Genomic DNA, 19,983 nt, shown 5'->3' on the forward strand with positions numbered 1-19,983 from the left:
TTATGTACATGCAAGGAGCCTCCCCACGAGGCTCATCGCGTGTGCCGGATCCCCGAGGGCTTTCTCCTCACTGCAGCCCGCTCAGGAGGCAGCCCCAGCACATCCTCTGAGCTCACACCCTCCGCTCAACCAGCTTCTCCCGCCAAGGCTCCGAAGACACCCTCTTACCAGCGGTGCTCCCATTCCCTGAGGTCACGAAGGAGAGAAGCACGTCACGCAGGCCGTCTCCGTTCACATCCGCCAGGTCCAGTGGAGACAGGTCCCCACCTGATGGACACATGAGAAACACAGGGTCCGCGGCAAGTTACACAGACCAGCTCCCTGCTCCAGGCTGGAAAGGGAATGCTCCGTAAAAACAGGCAGACTTCTGGGTCCTAGATAAGATACACAGACCCACTTCTGCCTGTGCCTCTCGCCAAGGACAGCTAGAATCCCTGGGCATTAAACATAAAACAAACATGAGAAGACTCTGGAAGGCAGAGAGAAGGCAGACCGGCTGGGGACGGCGAGACCCAAGGAAGGACAGCTGGTGGCTTCCCTGGGTCTTCTCTGGCCTCATATCCCAGACAGTGTGCTGCGGAAGCTGGCGACCCAGAAATGCCAACAGGGACACAAAGAAGGCCCCAGAAGAGCTGGTCCCCAGCCAAAGGACAGGAAAGGCACAGCCTAGCAGGACAGAAAAGTTTTCCACAAGAACTGCTCGACTCCAACCAAACGCCACAGACCAAACTGTGGTCCCAGCCAGCCCCATAGCGAAGGCCAAGAGGAAACCCTTGCCGGGCTGTAACAAGGTCCCTCTCACCCCACCAGGGTCAGGTCAGAGAAGGCCGGGTGGGGAGGCTGGACTCCCATCCCCACCTAGCAGCACTCAGGCCTCCATACACGAGGGAAGCCTACGGTTCTATCCCCACCAAGCATTAACGGGGCAGCCGCCCAGCCCTGGTGTCAGCAGAGGACTGATGGGAGCCTGCACCTCCATCTCCGCCCGGCAGTGACAAGGTAGGTAGTGTCATGCCCCCCCCACACCTCCAAACAGTGTGGAGTCAGAGGACGCTTGCCAAATTCGGAGAGAACTCACACATGGCTAGTGGAAGTGTAAACTGGTACAACCACTACGGAAGATAATTTAAGAGAAACTAGGGCTGGACATGCACATACCCTGTAACCCAGCCATTTCACCCCCAGGTTTATGCCCTAGAGAAATCCTTACACACTCCAACAGGAAACATGCACAAGAATCTTCTCTGTGGCATTACTTATTTTTTAAAAAACAGAAGTCACCTACATGCTCATCGACAGTAAAGTGGATCGATAAATCATAGGACATTCATACCGTGGAAAATTAGTAGTGAAAATAAACTCCAGTGACAGTACATTGATACGGATAAACCTCCAATGTATTATTTAAATACGCTGAACAAAAAAGCAAGTCACAGACAACTACATGATTATATCAATATTTATATGAAATTCAAAAACAGGCAAAATTAAAGAATATATCATTTAGAGATGCATATCTATGTGGTAAAACTTTAAACACAAGTAAAGGAATAACGACACAAAACTCAGGAGAGGAGAACCCTCTGGCGGGGAGAGGGGGATACGGTCAGGAGCGACACATGGGGAATTGCAAAGATCTTTACAAGGTCTTATTTCTTAAACTCGGTGGTAGATACACCAAGAATTCATTACTAGTCTTTACGCTGTATATAAATATTACAAGAGCTAACTTAGAAAAAACAAAAAAGGAAGGAAGAGAGGGAGAGACACTCTATGTGTAGGAACATATCGTAAGACATAGCCACCCAGTTTTGCCTTAAGAGAAAGTAAAGATGAGAACGAAGAACTCATCAGAAGCTAATTCAGCTGGGATCAGAGAAGGGTCAGAGAGAAAATGTTTCTAGATCAAGATGATGCAGGGGTGTGGGCATACTGTAGGGAAGGGAAAAGTTTTCCTCTGCCTTCTTAAGGTTTCTAGCTGAGACTGACATAAGACAGATGAACAAGGGGAAAGCACTCATATTTTATTTAATAAAATTGTGCATGTGCATGGGAGTTCCCACAGTTAAATGAAGACCCAAAGACGTGGCTAGGCCGCAGTGTTTATATCCCGCATAGCACGAAGAGCGGCGACTGGAAAAGTAACTAAAAAATATGAGGGAACTACAGGAAGATGAGGGTTATTCTAACAAGGTCTGTTTGTACAAATGTCTCTCTGCCTCAACCCCCTGTCTCTGGTGATAAGAGTGTTCTTTCCTCCTGGAATAGGGAGGGCATCTTTCACCTGGGAGTTTCATCTCCTGCTTTTGGGAAGAATCGAAGGTCAGAGTGGCCCGCTTGCACCTGCTATTGGTCAAATGCCTTTAACTCAAAATAGTCAATACACCAAACTGCCACGGTGGGCTGGTGTGTTCTGAGCCCCTTCAGTCTGGTGCAGTTTTCAAGGGACAGGACTGTTCAGCACCGACAGTTAGATGGGATCCCCAATCTTGACCCAGGGCAAGCTGTTTTAAAGAAACCCGCTCCACAACCTACATGTCCATCAACAGATGAATGGATAAAGAAGATACGGTACACATATACAGTGGAATACTACTCAGCCATAAAAAAGAAAGAAAACTTGCCATTTGCAGCAACATGGATGGATTTGGAGGGTGTTATCCTAAGTGGACTAACTCAGACAGAGAAAGACAAATACCGTACATCACTTATATGCGGAATCTCAAAAATACAACATACTACTGAATATAACAAAAAGAAGCAGACTCACAGATACAGAGAACAAACGAGTGGTTACCAGTGCGGAGAGGGAAGGAGGAGGGGCAATGTAGGGGTAGGGGATTAAAAAAAAGGGATTTACAAGAAATCATGTGTGTGAAACTTTTGAAAATTGGAAAGTACAGTAAAATTTAAAGACTTTCATTCAGTAAAAAAAATAATAATAAAAAATAAAGAAAAATGAGACAAAATTCCTTGGGTAGCACCATTCCAACCGTTAGGAGCAAGAAAGAAAAGTTGCGGCAAGGAAGCAACTCTCTTTTCCTTGAAAAGAAATTATTTGATAAACAACAAGGTCCCACTGTCTAGCACAGGGACCTATATTCAATATCCTGTAACAAATCTTTTCCATAGTGGAAAAGAATATGAAAAAGAAGATGTGTACAAAACTGAATCACTTTGCTGTACACCAGAAACTAACACAACACTGTAAGTCAACTATACTTCGATAAAAAAAGAAAAAGAAAATGAAAAAAAAGAAATTATTTGGAAATTCAATTTAGATCAGGCTTCTACAATCAACAGAACCCCAAGGGCCCTACAGGAGCTGGGGCCTCTGGCCTGGCCAGGATGGGAGCTTCACTGTTTTCTGTAAACCGCCCTTCCCACAGCTTTGCTCTCCCCTGATGCAGCCCCGGCTGCATGGCAGGACTCAGCAAACCAGGGTTCTCGCCTCCCTGCGTCTAATTAAGACCTTCCCCAGAGACACACAGCGCAGCGATACTCCCAAGTTTTTGGAGCCATACAGATCCATCTTTCTGTCTCATTTCAAATCCTAACCTCCTAACCACCTCCACACACAGGGGGAGAAATGCTAGATGACACACACGTTAATTTGTAAAGACTTGGAGGAAATCTTCAACGTAATCAGAAGCTTGCCGGAATGACACGCGATCATGAAGTTTCACAGACTTAGAGCTAAAGGTCCCGCAGCTCACCTCCCTGGGGGCCCAAGCGGCGGCTCCACGTGCTGTGCAGGCCTCGGGGGGGACAGGGGATCAGGAAGGCACACACGAGCACCAGGACCATGGAGATCACCAGCATCAGCAGGAAGACGGATGTGCGCACGTAGGACGCGATGGAGGAGGCCGCCTTCTGCTCCAGGGCCCCCAGGGGCTCCAAGGGGTACCCCTCCGTGGTGACCTCCGAGAGATGGGGCTTCCCAGCCCCAGCGACCTCAGCATCCGAGTCGGGCTCTGGTGCTTCTCCCAGCGGACTCTTCCCGTTCTTGACCCCTCCGTTCTTCTGCTGCAGGTTAAGCACGAGATCATCTTCACTCTCGTCGCTGTCGGCCTGTGTGAGGGGGTCATACTCCCCCAGGTCCGGGCTCTTCTTCCCTGAAAAGACAGAAAGCCAGACGGTCAAGGAGAACCTGGAAGGAGGGACCTTCGGCAAACACACAGCAACAGTAAACACCTAGGAGAACACACAGAACAGAACGGAACAAATCTACGTTGACAAGCCTGAACCTTGGAGCCGTCTATAAAATAGATTCCAGCGAAAAGGGGGAAAGAATGGGGGAAAAAAAGAAAATCGGTGCTCTAGAATTATTGCTTTCATGAGCTTAAGAACATTGCAAAAGAAACAAAGAAAGTGGCAAATTTCAAATACATTTTAGCTGTTTTTTTTTTTAAAAAAAAGCCCTCTCTTAATTTGTGTGACTCTGACAAAAAAGACCATAGCTCTTCTATGAAACCTTCCATACACCTGATGCGCATACTTCCTTTGATTATCTTAGACTGGTGACGTTCCGATCTTTCCTGCGACTCCTCTAAACTATATTTTTTAACATTTTTTTAAAATTTATTTATTTTTGGCTGCATTGGGTCTTTGTTGCTGTGAGCGGGCTTTCTCTAGTTGCAGCGAGCAGGGGCTACTCTTTGTTGTGGTGCGCGGGCTTCTCATTGCGGTGGCTTCTCTTGTTGCGGACAACAGGTTCTAAGCATGCGGGCTTCAGTAGTTGTGGCACATAGGCTCAGTAGCTGTGGCTCACGGGCTCTAGAGGGCAGGTTCAGTAGTTGTGGCACATGGACTTAGTTGCTCCGTGGCATGTGGGATCTTCCCGGACCAGAGTTCCAACCCACGCCCCCTGCATTGGCTGGCGGACTCCCGACCACTGCGCCACCAGGAAGTCCCTCTTTAAAGTCTTTATTGAATTTGTTACAAAATTGTTTCTGTTTTATGTTTCGGTTTTTTGACCCCCAGGCATGTGGGATCTTAGCTCCCTGACCAGGGATTGAATCCACACCCCCTGCATTGGAAGGCAATGTCTTAACCACTGGACTGTCAGGTAATTCCCTCCACTAAACCTTTAGAACAACTGTTCTCTGCACAGTTGGCCTGCTCCTCACAGGCCAATATGTGTGACTTCGCAGTTGTTGCTATGGAAACCACGTAGAAAGTCAAATGCTGAAAGTCATCTGGAGACGTCTTACCAAAAACTTACTTTTGAGAACCTCCCTGCAAATCTATCGCCCTTTCAGTACATGTTTCAGTAAACAGTGGTCACCTGAAAACTGCTATTCTGAGCTTGCATCCGAGATGGGTGGGATCCAGCCGGCACAAGGAGGTGAAGGACTTGTCTTGAGGCTGGTTTACACAACAGGCACCCTGGTTTGACTGAGACCATATCTTTGCAGGGGTGGCCAGAGGCAGGCATTACGGGGGGCTTAAGCCCACCTCTTCCTGAGCCACCCCTGGCCCTTGCAGCCAGCGACTGGATGAGTTTATGCCTTTATTTTAGGCTATAGATAAAAATAAAAACCAAGAAAAAGTGGCTGGTTTTGGAAATTACCTGGTAAGCTATCACTAATGGAAACTCTATGGTTAAATCCTTTGTTAAGAAGACATATAAAAAAGAAAATACAACCCGGATATTTAAAAGGGGAAAAGGAAGGATTTCTCATGTTCTCTGGTCACTGGGATCTTCGTGATGTCACTTCCTTTTGTCCAATAAATACTGAGTTTGATTTTTTAAGGTATTAAATTAAAAGAAAATTAAGCAATTATTAGAAATTTCATGCAAAATAGTACCTCCAGGGTATGCCACAGAGTCAGTGCAGCTGACTCCCATAATTTTTATATTTCCTCTATGAACCAAATGGTTTTATTAATTAGGGCCCATCATTCCCTAACCATCCCAGATAACTTTATTTATAATAGTTTGCAAACAGAACCATAGGTTGTTGTAATATTAACTCTAATACTTTTTTAAGGTTTTTTTTTTTTTTTTTTTGGCTAAAAAAAAAATACACCTGACAGAATGTTTTAAATGCGCTGCCAGCATATGGTGGAGTATTACTCAGCCTTCAAAAGTAAGGCAATTCTGACACATGCTACATACAACACCGGTGAGTCTTGAGGTCATTATGCGTGAAATACGCCAGTCACCAAAACACAAATACTGTATGATTCTACCTATATGTAGTCACATTCACAGAAACAGGAAGTAGAATGGTGGTTTCCAGCACCTGGAGGGAGAGGTCCATGGTGGGGTTGTTGTTTAGTGGGTATAGAATTTCAGCTTTGCAAGACGAAAACGTTCTGGAGCTTGGTTGTACAACAATGTGAGTATTCTTAACCAGACCGTGCACTTAAAAATGGTTAAGATGCTAAATTTTATTATGTGTATTTTACCACAGTTTTTTAAATTTCAAGTTAAAAAAAAGAATACACTTGACAAAGAGGAAAACCTATACAGCAGCCCCAAATCTCAGGGTTCTTAGAGACTTTGAAGGTCACAGAATCCACCTCCACCCGTATCCCAAACATGCACCTCCTTACCAACGCCCACCGGGCAGTCACTCAGCATACACCTCAGCGGAAGCCTTATCAGGGAACTCACTACCCTCCCGTCTAGAAAGCAGCGCCTTACTCTGATTCAGGAATCTACTTCTGGGCGTTTGCCAACTACCTGTCTTAGTTTTAATTTCTGGGACCCCTCTTCCCCATGCACAATACTTGAAGATACCAATCATAAGAAACGTAAGATACGGTATTTACAAGCTCAAGTCCTTACGATAGCAACCTTAAGTCAAATCTTCGCTCCATCTCTCATTAACTGTGTGACCTCAATGAAATTTCTTCACTTTAGTAACCTCAGTTTCCTTATTTGTGAAATGGGATAATTATCGTTCCTACCTCATATGACTGTTATGAGGATTAAATAAGATAACATAGGCATGGTTCTCAGTCCTGCCTTAGGGTCACACTCAGTAAATTTCAGCTTCTGTTATTATGGTTGGCATTCTATCTCCCCACTGCCTGACCCAATCTCCTCAGCCCCGGTTAAATACCTCTACCTCTTCAACCCATTACTTGAAGACGCATTGTTTCAGATGCTCCACAACACCCTGGTCACTCTCCTCTGGACACAAAGTGACATGTCTGTGCTCTTTAAAGGATGGTTCCCAGACGTGAATACAGTCCCCAGGGTGCAGTGTGACCAGGGCAGAGAAGAGCAGAACGGTGTCCTCCCTAGTCAGAGAGGACACTACAGTTCAATTCCTGTAACCTAGGAGCGGGCCAGCTTCCTTGGTAGCCCCATCACACAACTGATTCAACTAAAACTCCCACGCGCTTTCTACACACACTCAAGCTGTCCTGTAATTGCACAGTTTTTAGTGAAAAATGTAGCATCGACCCTTACTGAATTCAGTCTTGCTAGTCACTTTCCACCCTGCAACAAACACAGCCTAAAACAGCTCCTTTGCCAAAGTGAAATCATGAATGAAATACTGGCGAACAAAACGGTTTAAAGGAAATGCACTTTTATTATATGATATACTATCACAGGCAGGAAGAAAGCTCGACTGCACACGCTGCAGAAATCTGTAAATTCTTTAATAAATCTATAAAAATAAATTGCAAGCATTCTTTTTGTTTTCTTTTTTTTAACATCTTTATTGGAGTATAATTGCTTTACAATGGTGTGTTAGCTTCTGCTGTATAACAAAGTGAATCAGCTATACATATACATATATCCGATATCTCTTCCCTCTTGCGTCTCCCTCCCCCCCACCCTCCCTATCCCACCCCTCTAGGTGGTCACAAAGCACTGAGCTGATCTCCCTGTGCTATGCGGCTGCTTCCCACTAGCTATCTATTTTACGCTTGGTACTGTATATATGTCCATGCCTCTCTCTTACTTTGTCATTCTTTGAAAAAAAGCCGCTGTTGAACTGATCCCTCTAACAAAATTATGTGCTTCTAGTTAATGATGGCAAAGGAAGGCCTTTCTGTCTGTCTCTTCCTAAAACCAGGGGGCGGGGGGATAAAAAGAAATAAAATTGCGGGGGAGGGAAGGGAAACAGCCACATTCCCAAACTAGAATTTATGGAAAACCGTTGCCAAAGGCAGTGAAACTTGTATCCAACTAAGGAAGTACAGTAAGAACAGGGACATACATTTCAAGTCTCCAGCAATGAGCAGAGTTCACAGAATTAATAACGGTGATGACGTGGATGTCAACTGGAAATGTACTGAGAGCTACTATGCCAGGCACTGGTCCAAGCATTTACAGGGATTAACTCATTTAATTCCCACAACAACTCTAAGAGGTAGGTATTATTATTATTCCCATTTTCATCAAAAAGATGAAAATATATAGAGAGGTAAGTTGCCTAAGATCACAGAATTAACAAGAAAAGCCGGGATTCAACCTCAGGCAATTTGATGAGAGTCCACAGTCCTAACCAATCAGTTATGCTGCCTCCCTTGTTCCATGGATATAAAGCCAAACCAAATAATCTCTTGCTCAGAAAGACAAAGTCTGGGGTCCCAGAAGCACCAATGAGCCCCATTCAACACCACAGGGTCAAAGGCGAGGTTAAGACTGAAGGAGAAAAAGCACAAGCTTCTCTCCTTTTAAGAAGCAGGCTGGCAGCACGGCAGGTTAGAACAAGCGCTGATGGAGTACCGTCAGTTCTCGAGAGGAGGATGTTTTGGACAGTGTGGGTCCAACAGGGAGACCGAAAGCAGACGGTAATTCAAAGAGGGCAGTTTCATATAAAGAATTATTAGACAGTGATAGGAGAGTAAATATGGGAAGAGAAATCCAAAAGGTATCCTAGGATGGGGAGACTGTATCCCAGGAAGGACAAACTTGGTATTTAAAGGGTCCGGATCCACTTTCACAGATCAGGCAACAAAACTGAATGTGCAGCTCAGGGGCAATAAATTGATAACTGGCACAAGAAGCGAAGAGAAGTAAACACTAGTCAGCACTCTAAGGCCCTGTGGCAAACGCCAGCCAGGAGAGAAACATCCGCAAAAGAAGAGCACTGATGGGAAAGGGATCTGAGTTGACAGCCTAAATTAGTTCCAGCCTCCAGCTGCCCCAGCTCACTCAGCTCCTGCCCATGGGTCAGCCAACAGCTGGCTTTAAAGCAGCCACCCATCTAGATATGAAGAGGAATCAGAGAGGAGCCATCATTAGTACCTGGTCCACAAGCTACTGCAAAGCTCTACAAATACCTAAGAAAGAAGTTACAACAAAACCTAGCGGACGAAGCCGGCTACAGAACGAATGCTGGACAAATTCTACCACGAAACGGAAGAGATAATGAACCTACACTTCCCCCTGGGATCCAAGAAATTCAAGAAATAGTCTTCTCTGAAATAAGGGCTCATAAGAAAAATATAGTATTTCTAAGAAGAAATGACAATGCAATAGAGAAGATGAAAAGTAAACAAGGAGAGCTCAGGAAAACGATGGAAGAAAATAAAGCAATTTTAGGGACTTCCCTAGTGGTCCAGTGGGTAAGACTCCGTGCTCCCAATGCAGGGGGCCCGGGTTCAATCCCTGGTCGGGGAACTCTATCCCACGTGCATGCCGCAGCGAAGTCCCGTGTGCCTCAACTAAGACCTGGCAGAGCCTTAATTAATTAATTAATTAAAAAAAAAACAGTTTTAGAAAGGATATCCTTACTGGGATCAGCAAAAAGAACCGACATGGCTAAAAACAGCGTCAGAGACTTAAAGGATAGACTGTGAAAATCAAGCAGGATGAAATGGAAATAACAACAGTGGCTGGCAGTTTTGAGCACTTACTATGCTCTCTTCCAAACCCTTTTACTGTCTTAGCTCAGAAAATCTTCACAGCAACTCTTAAAGGTAGACACAGTATTATCTCCATTTTAAAGATGAGGAAACTGAGGTTTGGAAGTTTAAGTACCTGGCCCATAGTTAAACAGCAAGTAAGTGATAGTACAAGGATTCAAACCCAGGCAGTCTGGCCTGAAGCCTGGACTAACTATCTCTGTGCTTCCCATGGGAAAGATCAAAGCTTTGAAAAGGACTAGAGAGAAAGGGATAGATAAAAAGAACAAAAGTGATCCGATATATGCATAACTGAAGGAGAGAACAGAAAAGAAAATGGAACCAAAAATGACATTTAAGGGCTTCCCTGGTGGCGCAGTGGTTGAGAGTCCGCCTGCCGATGCAGGGGACACGGGTTCGAGCCCCGGTCCGGGAGGATTCCACATGCCACGGGTCGGCTGGGCCCGTGAGCCATGGCCGCTGAGCCTGCGCGTCCGGAGCCTGTGCTCCGCAACGGGAGAGGCCACAGCAGTGAGAGGCCCGTGTACTGCAGAATAAATAAATAAATAAATAAAAGAATAATCAATATTGAAACATATCCTAGTAAAGGCACCGAACTTCAAGGACAAAGAAGGAATCCCATAAGCAGGCAGGCCAAGGGGAAAAGAATCAAGTCACTAATGATGGGACAAAAATCAGGCTGCCTTCTCCACAGTAACGTACGTTTCTAAACGGCAGTGCGGCAAAATAGAAGAATCCTCAGAGAAAGAAGAGGGGCCGCAAAGTCCAAGAACTGACCCCACACAACACCTCTGAAGCGCAGAGGCACGCATGCAAGACCGCAGAGGCTTTCTTTAAGGGATCGCAGCAGACTGCCACGTGTTCGTGCCCAAATTACAGAGGAAGATACATATTGACTTTAACACTATTAATATATATGTTTCCAGAAAGTGCAAAGACAAGCCCCAGCTTAATTATTACAGACTGCAAGTTTTAATTAGAGAAGTCCTAAGTAAATTTTTTTTTTCTCTCTATTCACAGAAAAAGAGGTAGACAGTACGCTGACTTGCCTAAAATTATACTCAGGCTGAGGGGTAGACACCAAATCCTTGCTTCAACTTTCCCACCCTCTTGGCTGCTGATTTCAGCTACCATTCGCATTTTTAGTCAATGAAAGGTTTCCAAAGAATAAAGAGGGGACACTGATTTCAGAATAAATCAACATAAATGAGCTTTCCATGGCTGTCACTTTTCCTTATAGGAAGACTGGGGTTACTAGGTAAACAGCATTCCCAAAATGGGATAGAGGAAAACATCGGTAGGAAAGACACGCAACTGTACCACCCCCAAGTGTTTTCAGGAAAACATACTATAATACATACTATTCTATGACATGCACTACACTTCACACAGACTATCCTACACACTCTACTGCAACTAAAGGGAAATCATTCGCATCATGAACTAGTTTATCCAGGGCCACATAATCTTTCCAAGTTACATATAATGAAACAAACCATTACAATAACATTACGCTCTTATATTCCCTTCAGTGTTTGACCTTTAAACTTTTTTTTTTTTTTTTTTTGGTGGTACGCGGGCCTCTCACTGCTGTGGCCTCTCCCGTTGCGGAGCACAGGCTCCAGACGCGCAGGCTCAACGGCCATGGCTCACGGGCCCAGCTGCTCCGCGGCATGTGGGATCTTCCCGGACCGGGACATGAACCCGTGTCCCCTGCATCGGCAGGTGGACTCTCAACCACTAAGCCACCAGGGAAGCCCTGACCTTTAAACTTTTAAATGGACTAAAAATATATATTCTTAAGAGATAAGTTGCCCCACCCCCTGCTTTATGACTGTCACACTGCCCTTCTGTTATTAATTAACCTCATTCTATGCATGTGGACCAAACATCTTTCCATCTTGAGCTTGGTGACAGGGTACGAGACTGAAATACATCCCCAGCAACTGTTCTTTCTTCACCAGGTTGATGGACATCTGTCATATGCACATTACATCAGGTCTTCCTCAAGGTTAACACATTTGTAAAGATCATGGTGCTAATGATGAAGATAAGAATGGTTAATTAACACTTACTGAATACTTAACACATGTCAACGGTCAACAGACTTCTTAAGGACATCCATCTCTTTTACGACGCCAGATAACCCTACTGCGTGGCATACAGTGAATGTTCCACAATAACATTATTATTACGTATGAAGAAACTAAAGCTTAAAGAGAATAAGTAACTAATCTGAAAGAGTGGATTTAACCCAAGTCTGTTGCATGCTCTTCACCACCATTCTACTCTGCTTCCCTACACGTAAAAATAGTGAGGATGTCATTGTGGTGATCATTTTGCAACATCTACAAATATCAAATCATGAGGTTGTATACCTGAAACTAGTATAATGTTATAGGTCAATGATACTCAATTTAAAAAAAAAAATAGCGAGAATGTTAACTAAGGTAACATGATACAGTAGCCCAAACAGGACAGTAGCTTCACAGATCCAATTACAGGGTATCCAAAAAGAGCTCTAAGAAAGCAACTTCTACCTAAAAATTGTATTTGGGGTGGAGGGGAGAAAAGGGCAGGAGGGAGAAAAGCAAAAGCACAAGCAAAAAACAAAAAACCCACGTCACATAAAAGAACATATGGCCTTTGTACCTGGGCCTAAAAGTATCAAACGCTCCTGAGCGCTGAGGGCCCTGCTGCCACCCAAACACAGGCCCAACGACCAGACTGTGCTTCCCTTCCCTGTCGGCTGACCAAGTTACTGCAACTGAATACTCCAGGAGTAATAATACCAAAGCCTCCGCATGCAAAAGAGCTCAAGAGTTTCGAAAGCAGGATTCCCAGTCTTTGAGAATGACAATTACCTATGCAGGAGGGGAAGCAGGGGGGCAAGGAATCTAAAAGAAAACAAGAAATAAAGCTAAATACGTCTGACACCCCATTACCCCTTGGGAGGATATCATCCTACACTAAGGATACATAAGGCTACTCTCTTCAAAGTCAATGCTGCAGGCAGAGGGACGTGTCCCCCATTTCATTCCAATATTACATACACAATCCAAGAGAGATATTATCAGTGTTCCTTCCGATGTTCTAATGAGCACATGCGGAAAAAAAAAAAAAAGGTGTCTGAGGTCATGAAATCTGGGAACAGAAATGAAAATTCATAGCCAGCCCAGTGTCATCCGTGGCACAATGTAGCAGACTGGAAACTCCTTGAGAAACAGGACCCGGTAATCCCCCTGAAGCCTTATGCTGGATGTCCGCCAGACACCCAACTAGCACTTTCTACCCAAGCAGGCAAAACAACTGTTTTTCCCACTAACACCTTAAGTTACCAACAAACAAATGTTTATAGCTTAATATTTAAAACTTATTTAGGTTAAACCATAAATTTTTCTAAAGCCTTAACGTCTAAAATTTATTTGGGCAGAATAAATATACTTTTATTAAAATAGCACATTTCTAGTAGCACAGTCCCATGCTGGAGGTTTAAGAGGAAAAACAAAAACAAAAAACTTGGAGCTGCTGCCCAAAGTACTGAATTAGCTCTGGAAGTTGACATCACCACGAGTGCCTCCTGAAAGAATATTCCATCCATTATCTGCAACTTGCAGGTGCCAAATAATTTCCCTCATAAATGCTCAGAGCCAGAGGCCGAACAAGTGGAACCATAAGCCCAGGATCTAGAGTCAGAAGACCCCCCCATGTTCAAGTCCAAGCTTTTCCAATACTGCTTGTGCGACCCTGGACAGGTCAATTTGCCAAATAACGCATTTTTTAGGAGGGGAAATGCCTGTCCCACCTACCTCAAGGCAGCATCAATGTTGTCATTAAGTGGAGAGGGTGCTCCAAGGGGTCACTCGCCATCCTGCGGCTCCCTGACCCCGCCCAGGTCCAGCCCAAGACGGAAGGAGTTGGAGACCCTGCGGTACCTCCTTCGCGTAGCTCGGGAAAGGATGCTAACCTCACCGCCCTCCCCCGGGGACAGTGGCGACGGGCGCCCTGACATTCGCCGCCGCCGCAGCGCCGAGCCACCATCCACACGCGCCTCCCGCGTCCCTCCCTCCGTGTTTCCCAGGCTCGCCCAGCGCCGACGACCCCCAACCCGCCGAACGCCTCATTTGCCCCCTGGTGGCGCGTGGACCCCAGCCCGCGGGGGCTGCACCGCCTCGCCTCCCCGCGCCGGCAGCTGCGCCCGGGTTGGGGCCAGACCCCGATCGGCTTCGCCCCCGCAGTCTCGCCTCCCCATCTCCCCAGGCCCGGCGGAGGCGGGGTGGTCGCGGGGCTGCGGTTTCTTACCCGGGAGCTTGAGCGCCCTGGACAGCACGGTCGCCATGGCGGAGGCCCCGCTGCGCGTGCGCGCTCTCACGTCCTGCCGGGAAGTGTAGTTCGCAGTCGGGGTGCGCGGGGTCAGGACCTGGAAAGGTGGGAGCCGGACCGCGAGGCAGGGCCGGGAGGAGGGGCCGGGCTGCGGCATCCGCGCCCACGTGGCACTCCTCCCGCTCTACTCCGCCCCCTCGGGGACAGACCCCTTATTGGGCAGGTCACTTCGCCACTCGGAGCCTCACTCTCCTCCTCAGTGAAATGGGGAAATAATACACCGCATAGGTTTGCAGTGAGCATGGAATGAGATAATAGTAAAGTAGGGCCGGGTTGTGAAATGCGCGTGGGCTTTGGAGTCGGACGGGATTTGAATCCTGCCCGCATCCATCACTCGCTGGGCCATCTTGGGCAAGGCACTCAGTCTGGCTAAGCTTCCGCTTTATTTTTTAAATGGAGACAGTACCGCCTACTTCATGAGCGCATTGTGAGGATATTATATAATCTGTTTAAAACACGCAGCACACAGTAGGCACCTAGTAAATGCGTTTCTCTATGTTTCTTAGGTAAAAGTCGAGGTTTCCTGGAGCTCTAAGCCTCATCTCTGGTTACCAGTTCTTTCCAGGTAATCCACACAGCACCCTACCCCGCAGCTTCTAGCTTGAAGGGTCTAAGGAAGCAAGAACAGACCTGCTTCTTCCCCACAGGCACCAGGAGATCGGCATTTTACTCCAGGAATGCTGAAGATATTATTCATCTTAGAACTGAAACGGACCTTAGAGGCTCCTCGTTTTACTAAAGAGAAAACTGAGATCTGTAAAGGTGATGTGACTTCTCAGTGTCAAACAAAAGTTCTAAGATACCTGTCACTTGGACCACTTCATTCCCGTGAGAAACTGTCCTAGGACAGTGCCACGGTTACAGTCCCAGAGATTCTAACAGCGACCCTCACCACCCTTCCCCCCGTGTAAAAATGTCACTCACTCCGACTGAGCCGCAGATTTCTGGAGCCAGGCCACATGAGTTCAAACGGACTCCACCATTTCCTAGCTGCCAGATCTAGGGCTAGTTGCTTAATCTCTCTCTGCCTCGATTTCCTCATCTGCAAATTGGGGATGAAATAGTTGCTATTCCACAGGGTAGTCTCGAGAATTAAATGGACACATGCAAAGCACTTAGAACAGTGTATGGCACCTCGTGTTTTATAAGTGTTAGCACTTCTTTTTATTAACAATTTATTATTTTTGACAATTTAATAACTTAATAATAAATTTAATAACACTTTAATGGGTTAGTAATTTATTTGTTTATTCTTTCTGCATACTACAATACCTGAGACTTCTACTGTTTGGTACTTCTCTGGAGGTATGATTAAAAACACATTTTACATCTATGAGGGTCATCTAAGAGAAGCACCATTACAGGTCACAATAAACCAGTAGAGGCTTGCCTGAAATCAGATTAGCTAACTGGAACACATTCTTGAGATATGAAGCCTGAGAAAAATAACCTTTAAGGTGAGTAGGATCCGTTTTTGCTGTAGAATAGGAACTTGGGTTTCTAGGAGAGGGTGCAGGTGGACTGAAACAGCCAGGTTACGCAGGAGAGAAGGAAAGGAGAAAAATCTGTCCACTTTTCTTAGGGAAAGTCCCTTCTTATGTGACGAAAGTAAAATAAAATTGTACAAAGTCTGATTAAAACTTTGCTGCAAACTGTATCATCACCCAAAGCACCCGTGTGGGTACACACACTTACATGTGTGCACATAAACGTGTAAGGGTATATGCATCCCCTAGATGTGACATCTCTAGCCCCTTTTTATGCCTAATCTTTGTGGCCTCTCCCCTTGCAGAGCACAGGCTCCGGACGCGCAGGCTCAGCGGCCATGGCTCACGGGCCCAGCCGCTCCGCGGCATGTGGGATCTTCCCGGACCGGGGCACGAACCCGTGTCCCCTGCATCGGCAGGCGGACTCTCAACCACTGCGCCACCAGGGAAGCCCTATGCCTAATCTTTATGGCATTTCCTCTCCCCCCCCACTCCAATCATCACTCCAGTTTTGCCCAAATAAATGATTTTCAGGGGGAAGCAGATGCCAGGAATCCCTCCCTCTGGCTCCCTGACCTTTCCTCCTCTTTGACACTGTGGCCCCCTCCGGAAATCTCTCCCATCCCCTCCACGTTTTTTTTTTCCATTTTAACACGGGGACCACAGCTTAAAACAGTGATTCTCACATTTAATGTCCTTTTCTTCAATTAAAGGAAAAAATTCAAAGCGGCCACCAAACAAATCAGAATCCTAGCCTTTAACCTAAAAAAAGCTGTCACATCCTCTCTAGTCTCCTGGCTGACTGAGTGCCTTGCTGCACAGACACCCGCTGAGGACGCCCAGGCTTCCTGACTTCCCAACTTGGCTTACCTCCCAGAGGAGTGAAACAAGGGTGGGCTGGGGACACAAGCCTGTGGACCGCCTACCCTGCCTGACCACTGTGCCTGCCGTGAAGAGAAGAAACTCTATCTGAAGATCACAGCTGAAGCCAGAAGAGCCTCTTCTCCCTACAAGGATCTGCAGTGGGATTGTTCTTCCCTAACCTTCCAAGCTTCCAATGCTTTGTGGTGGGAAGCCATATTTACTGGTTCTTATGACCTTTGTGATGCCCCAAGTATTGCTCAAAAATCTCCAAATGTCCTACATGGGCTCATAAGCAAACCTGATCACCTGGTACTTCCCATTCCCTAGACACCGTGGCCTCTTCTGCTGGTCCTGCCCTCCCACTAGCTTCTACCACTTCCTCTTGGAACAAGTACCACTGTGTGCACAACAGCTGCCACCCCTTCCTCCCAGCACCGCCATAACCGCCAAGCCTCATGGGCATTTCTGCCTCCTTTCAAAAACCGTTACTTCTTCCTGTATCTCCCACCAGTCACTGCCACTTCATATTTGAGTGCTGTTGAAATGTCAGAGCTGTTCAGTGCAGTGACAACTGGGGAAGACTGTCTCTTTCTTCTTTTGATGTTACACTTGATTAGCAAACTAAATGCTGTGCTGCCTATTCTTCAAGGTCAAATGCAGTATTTTCATGAAACAGCGCTATTTATTTTTACCCAGTGAGTCAGTCGGGGCAAGGTTATTGCTGTTATCAACAACCTCAAAAGTTCAGTGGTTTTAAAGAATAAGAGTTCGTTTCTGCTCATGTCACGGTCAAGGCGAGGGCAGGGACAGGCAGCCCTGAGACTCTCTATTCCTCCAGTTCATTCAGGGGCCCAGCTCCTTCTGCCTGGCGCATCTTCATCCCAGGGCCTTCAACTCCCCCACAGCATCTCCTGATCATGCAGGAAGTTTTATGGGCCAGGCTGGAGGTGGTATATGTGACTTCTACCTACACTTATCTGGCCAGAACTTAGACACAAAATATGTGTGCCAGGAAGGTATGGGCCCAGGAAGAAAAGGAAACAGTTTGGTGAGCATCAAGCCAGTCTCTGCTACACTAGTCACCCCACATATTTATAGGATACAGACCTAAGTTCTTGGTGAAGGGGAGGGGCTTCAGGCTCTGCTCTGCTTGGAACTGCCCTTCTCTTCTAGGGACCAAAGCTCTGCTCCTGAGCTGAGCTTGTTGTCCTGAGTTAGGACTTGCCATGCGTCTAAAGTTAAGCTCTCCCGGGAGGCTCCTCAGCCCCTCCAAGGGTGGCCGTTCCTGTATCAGTCAGCAGGGCCTGGACAAGTCTGAACTCACTGGTAGACCCACCTCAGGCTCAGAGCAGTACCCTCTGCTACAGGGGTGCCAAAGAGATTGAATCAAGGAGCAATACGTATGAGATCAAAAAGCAAAATGAAAATACTGTAGCAAATAGCAATGACAGCAGGGAGAGGGAGAAAAGCAAGAGAGGAGCTCAGCAAAGATTTGGCGCTGAGATGCAAATGTCAAGGATCCTGTGACATCAGCCTTGCATTTGGATCAGGAAGTTCGAACAGGGCAGGTACAAGTGGCATATTCACGTCTTATCACTGAGAACCTGACTCTACCACCAGGAGTTGCACGGCTTATCACGAAGACAAACGGGTTTATGTTCCCAGAGCATCCTCTAATAAAACACAAGGGCTCATCCAGATGAGACTCATACAGACTTCCAGTCTATAAAACTTGCTAGACTAGTCTAGCCTAGACTATAAAACGTCCTCTGGGCCCTGAGATTGAAACAAATGCTGCTTAACAAGTCTCTGGCTGGAATGTATATTTAAGAATGAATGAAGAGATATGGGAACATATGTATATGTATAACTGATTCACTTTGTTAGGAAGCAGAAATTAACACACCATTGTAAAGCAATTATACTCCAATAAAGATGTTGAAAAAAAAATGAATGAATGACAGTGTAATTAAGGACAGACTTACCCAGGCCACTGTAGCCCTCCTTCCTCTAGACCCTCATCATAGTTTGTTCCCATGTGTTCCATTTACTGAGCACTTATCACCTACAGAGAAGACACTGTTTTGGACCCTTGCCAAACTTGATCCAAAACTCAGCCCTTCACCAGCTTTCAAAATACAATCCAGTGGACCAAGCATATTGTGACTTGTGTAGTTTTCCTGAAGATTCGAGGGGGAGAGAGAAGGGGTCACAGGGCGCATAGCATTTCACCAAAAAAACCCGTGAGGCACGTCTCTTCTCCCAGGCCTCTGCTTCCACTGTACCACTATGTCTTCCTCCACAAGGACCCTCTTGGGTCTGTCCCACTTTCAGGCTTTCCCCCCTTCTCTTTCCTGCCTCCTGCTGCCTGTCGCCTCCACAGGAGGCTGGAATCTCACCCCCATCCTACAGTGGGCAAAATCTGTTCATGGAAGCTGTCACTTCATACAAGGGAATTCTCACACAATGTTGGTTTATACTTACAACTATCCTACAAGGTGGGTATTACCCCCCGATTCTAACAATGAGGATATGTGAGCATGGATAGAATAAGCCACTTGCCCAAAGGCACAGGGTTGCTAAGCGCTTGAAGGAGGATTTGAATGCAGGTTTGTTTAATCATAAGAAAGAACACGGCACATGTGCTACAATCTGGCCTTTCTTCATCCGTGGCACATGTCAATCACACACCCTGCACCGTAAGCCTACACACAGCTTTAGAATCCTTAACCCAGCTTTCCCGGGAGCCACTATCTAACAATTTGATTCAGCCTAAAATTTTAAAACTATCTGTAATCCCTGCTTCACTTATAGCATACTAACCAGACTAAAAACCCCTCCAAGATGGACTTACCTGCTGGCGCAGTGGTTAAGAATCCGCCTGCCAATGCAGGGGACACAGGTTCAAGCCCTGGTCCGGGAAGACCCCACATGCCCCGTAGCAACTAAGCCTGTGCGCCACAACTACTGAGCCTGCGCTCTAGAGCCTGTGCTCCACAACAAGAGAAACCACCACAATGAGAAGCCCGCGCACCGCAAGGAAGAGTAACCCCCGCTCGCTGCAACTAGAGGAAGCCTGCACACAGCAACACAGCCCCCCAAAATAAATAAATAAATTTATTTTTTTAAAAAGACGATTCATGATAGGTGTTCAATCTTTGAGTGTGGCTGATATTTGGCCAACATTTGTTCTAATTGGTTGGGAGTCCTAGCTGATTAGTCAGACATGTTCTGATTGGCCAGAACATGTACTGATTTGTTAATATTTGGATTACACCCCTGGTTGAGTCCTTTTCTTTTTTTTTAGACTTTTTTTTAAGTTATTTTTATTTATTTTTGGCTGTGTTGGGTCTTCGTTGCTGCAGGCGGGCTTTCTCTAGTTGCGGCGAGCGGGGGCTACTCTTCGTTGCTG

General features: G+C 46.2%; 1 protein-coding gene across 1 annotated transcript in view; it reads right to left on the reverse strand.

Annotated features, from left to right (window-relative positions):
- FAM234B (family with sequence similarity 234 member B) overlaps positions 1–14,267 on the reverse strand; it is a 35,726-nt gene extending 21,459 nt beyond the window's left edge. The window contains exons 1-3 of the mRNA XM_019937445.3: positions 14,140–14,267; positions 3,717–4,115; positions 169–267 (exon numbers count right to left, since the gene is read on the reverse strand). Of these exons, the coding sequence (XP_019793004.1) occupies positions 169–267; positions 3,717–4,115; positions 14,140–14,176 (535 nt within the window). The 5' untranslated portion in view covers positions 14,177–14,267. The remainder of the gene's footprint in view (positions 1–168; positions 268–3,716; positions 4,116–14,139) is intronic.
- Positions 14,268–19,983: the final 5,716 nt, after the last annotated feature.

Source organism: Tursiops truncatus, chromosome 11 (genome assembly GCF_011762595.2).
Source record: "Tursiops truncatus isolate mTurTru1 chromosome 11, mTurTru1.mat.Y, whole genome shotgun sequence".
Lineage (NCBI taxonomy): Eukaryota > Metazoa > Chordata > Mammalia > Artiodactyla > Delphinidae > Tursiops > Tursiops truncatus.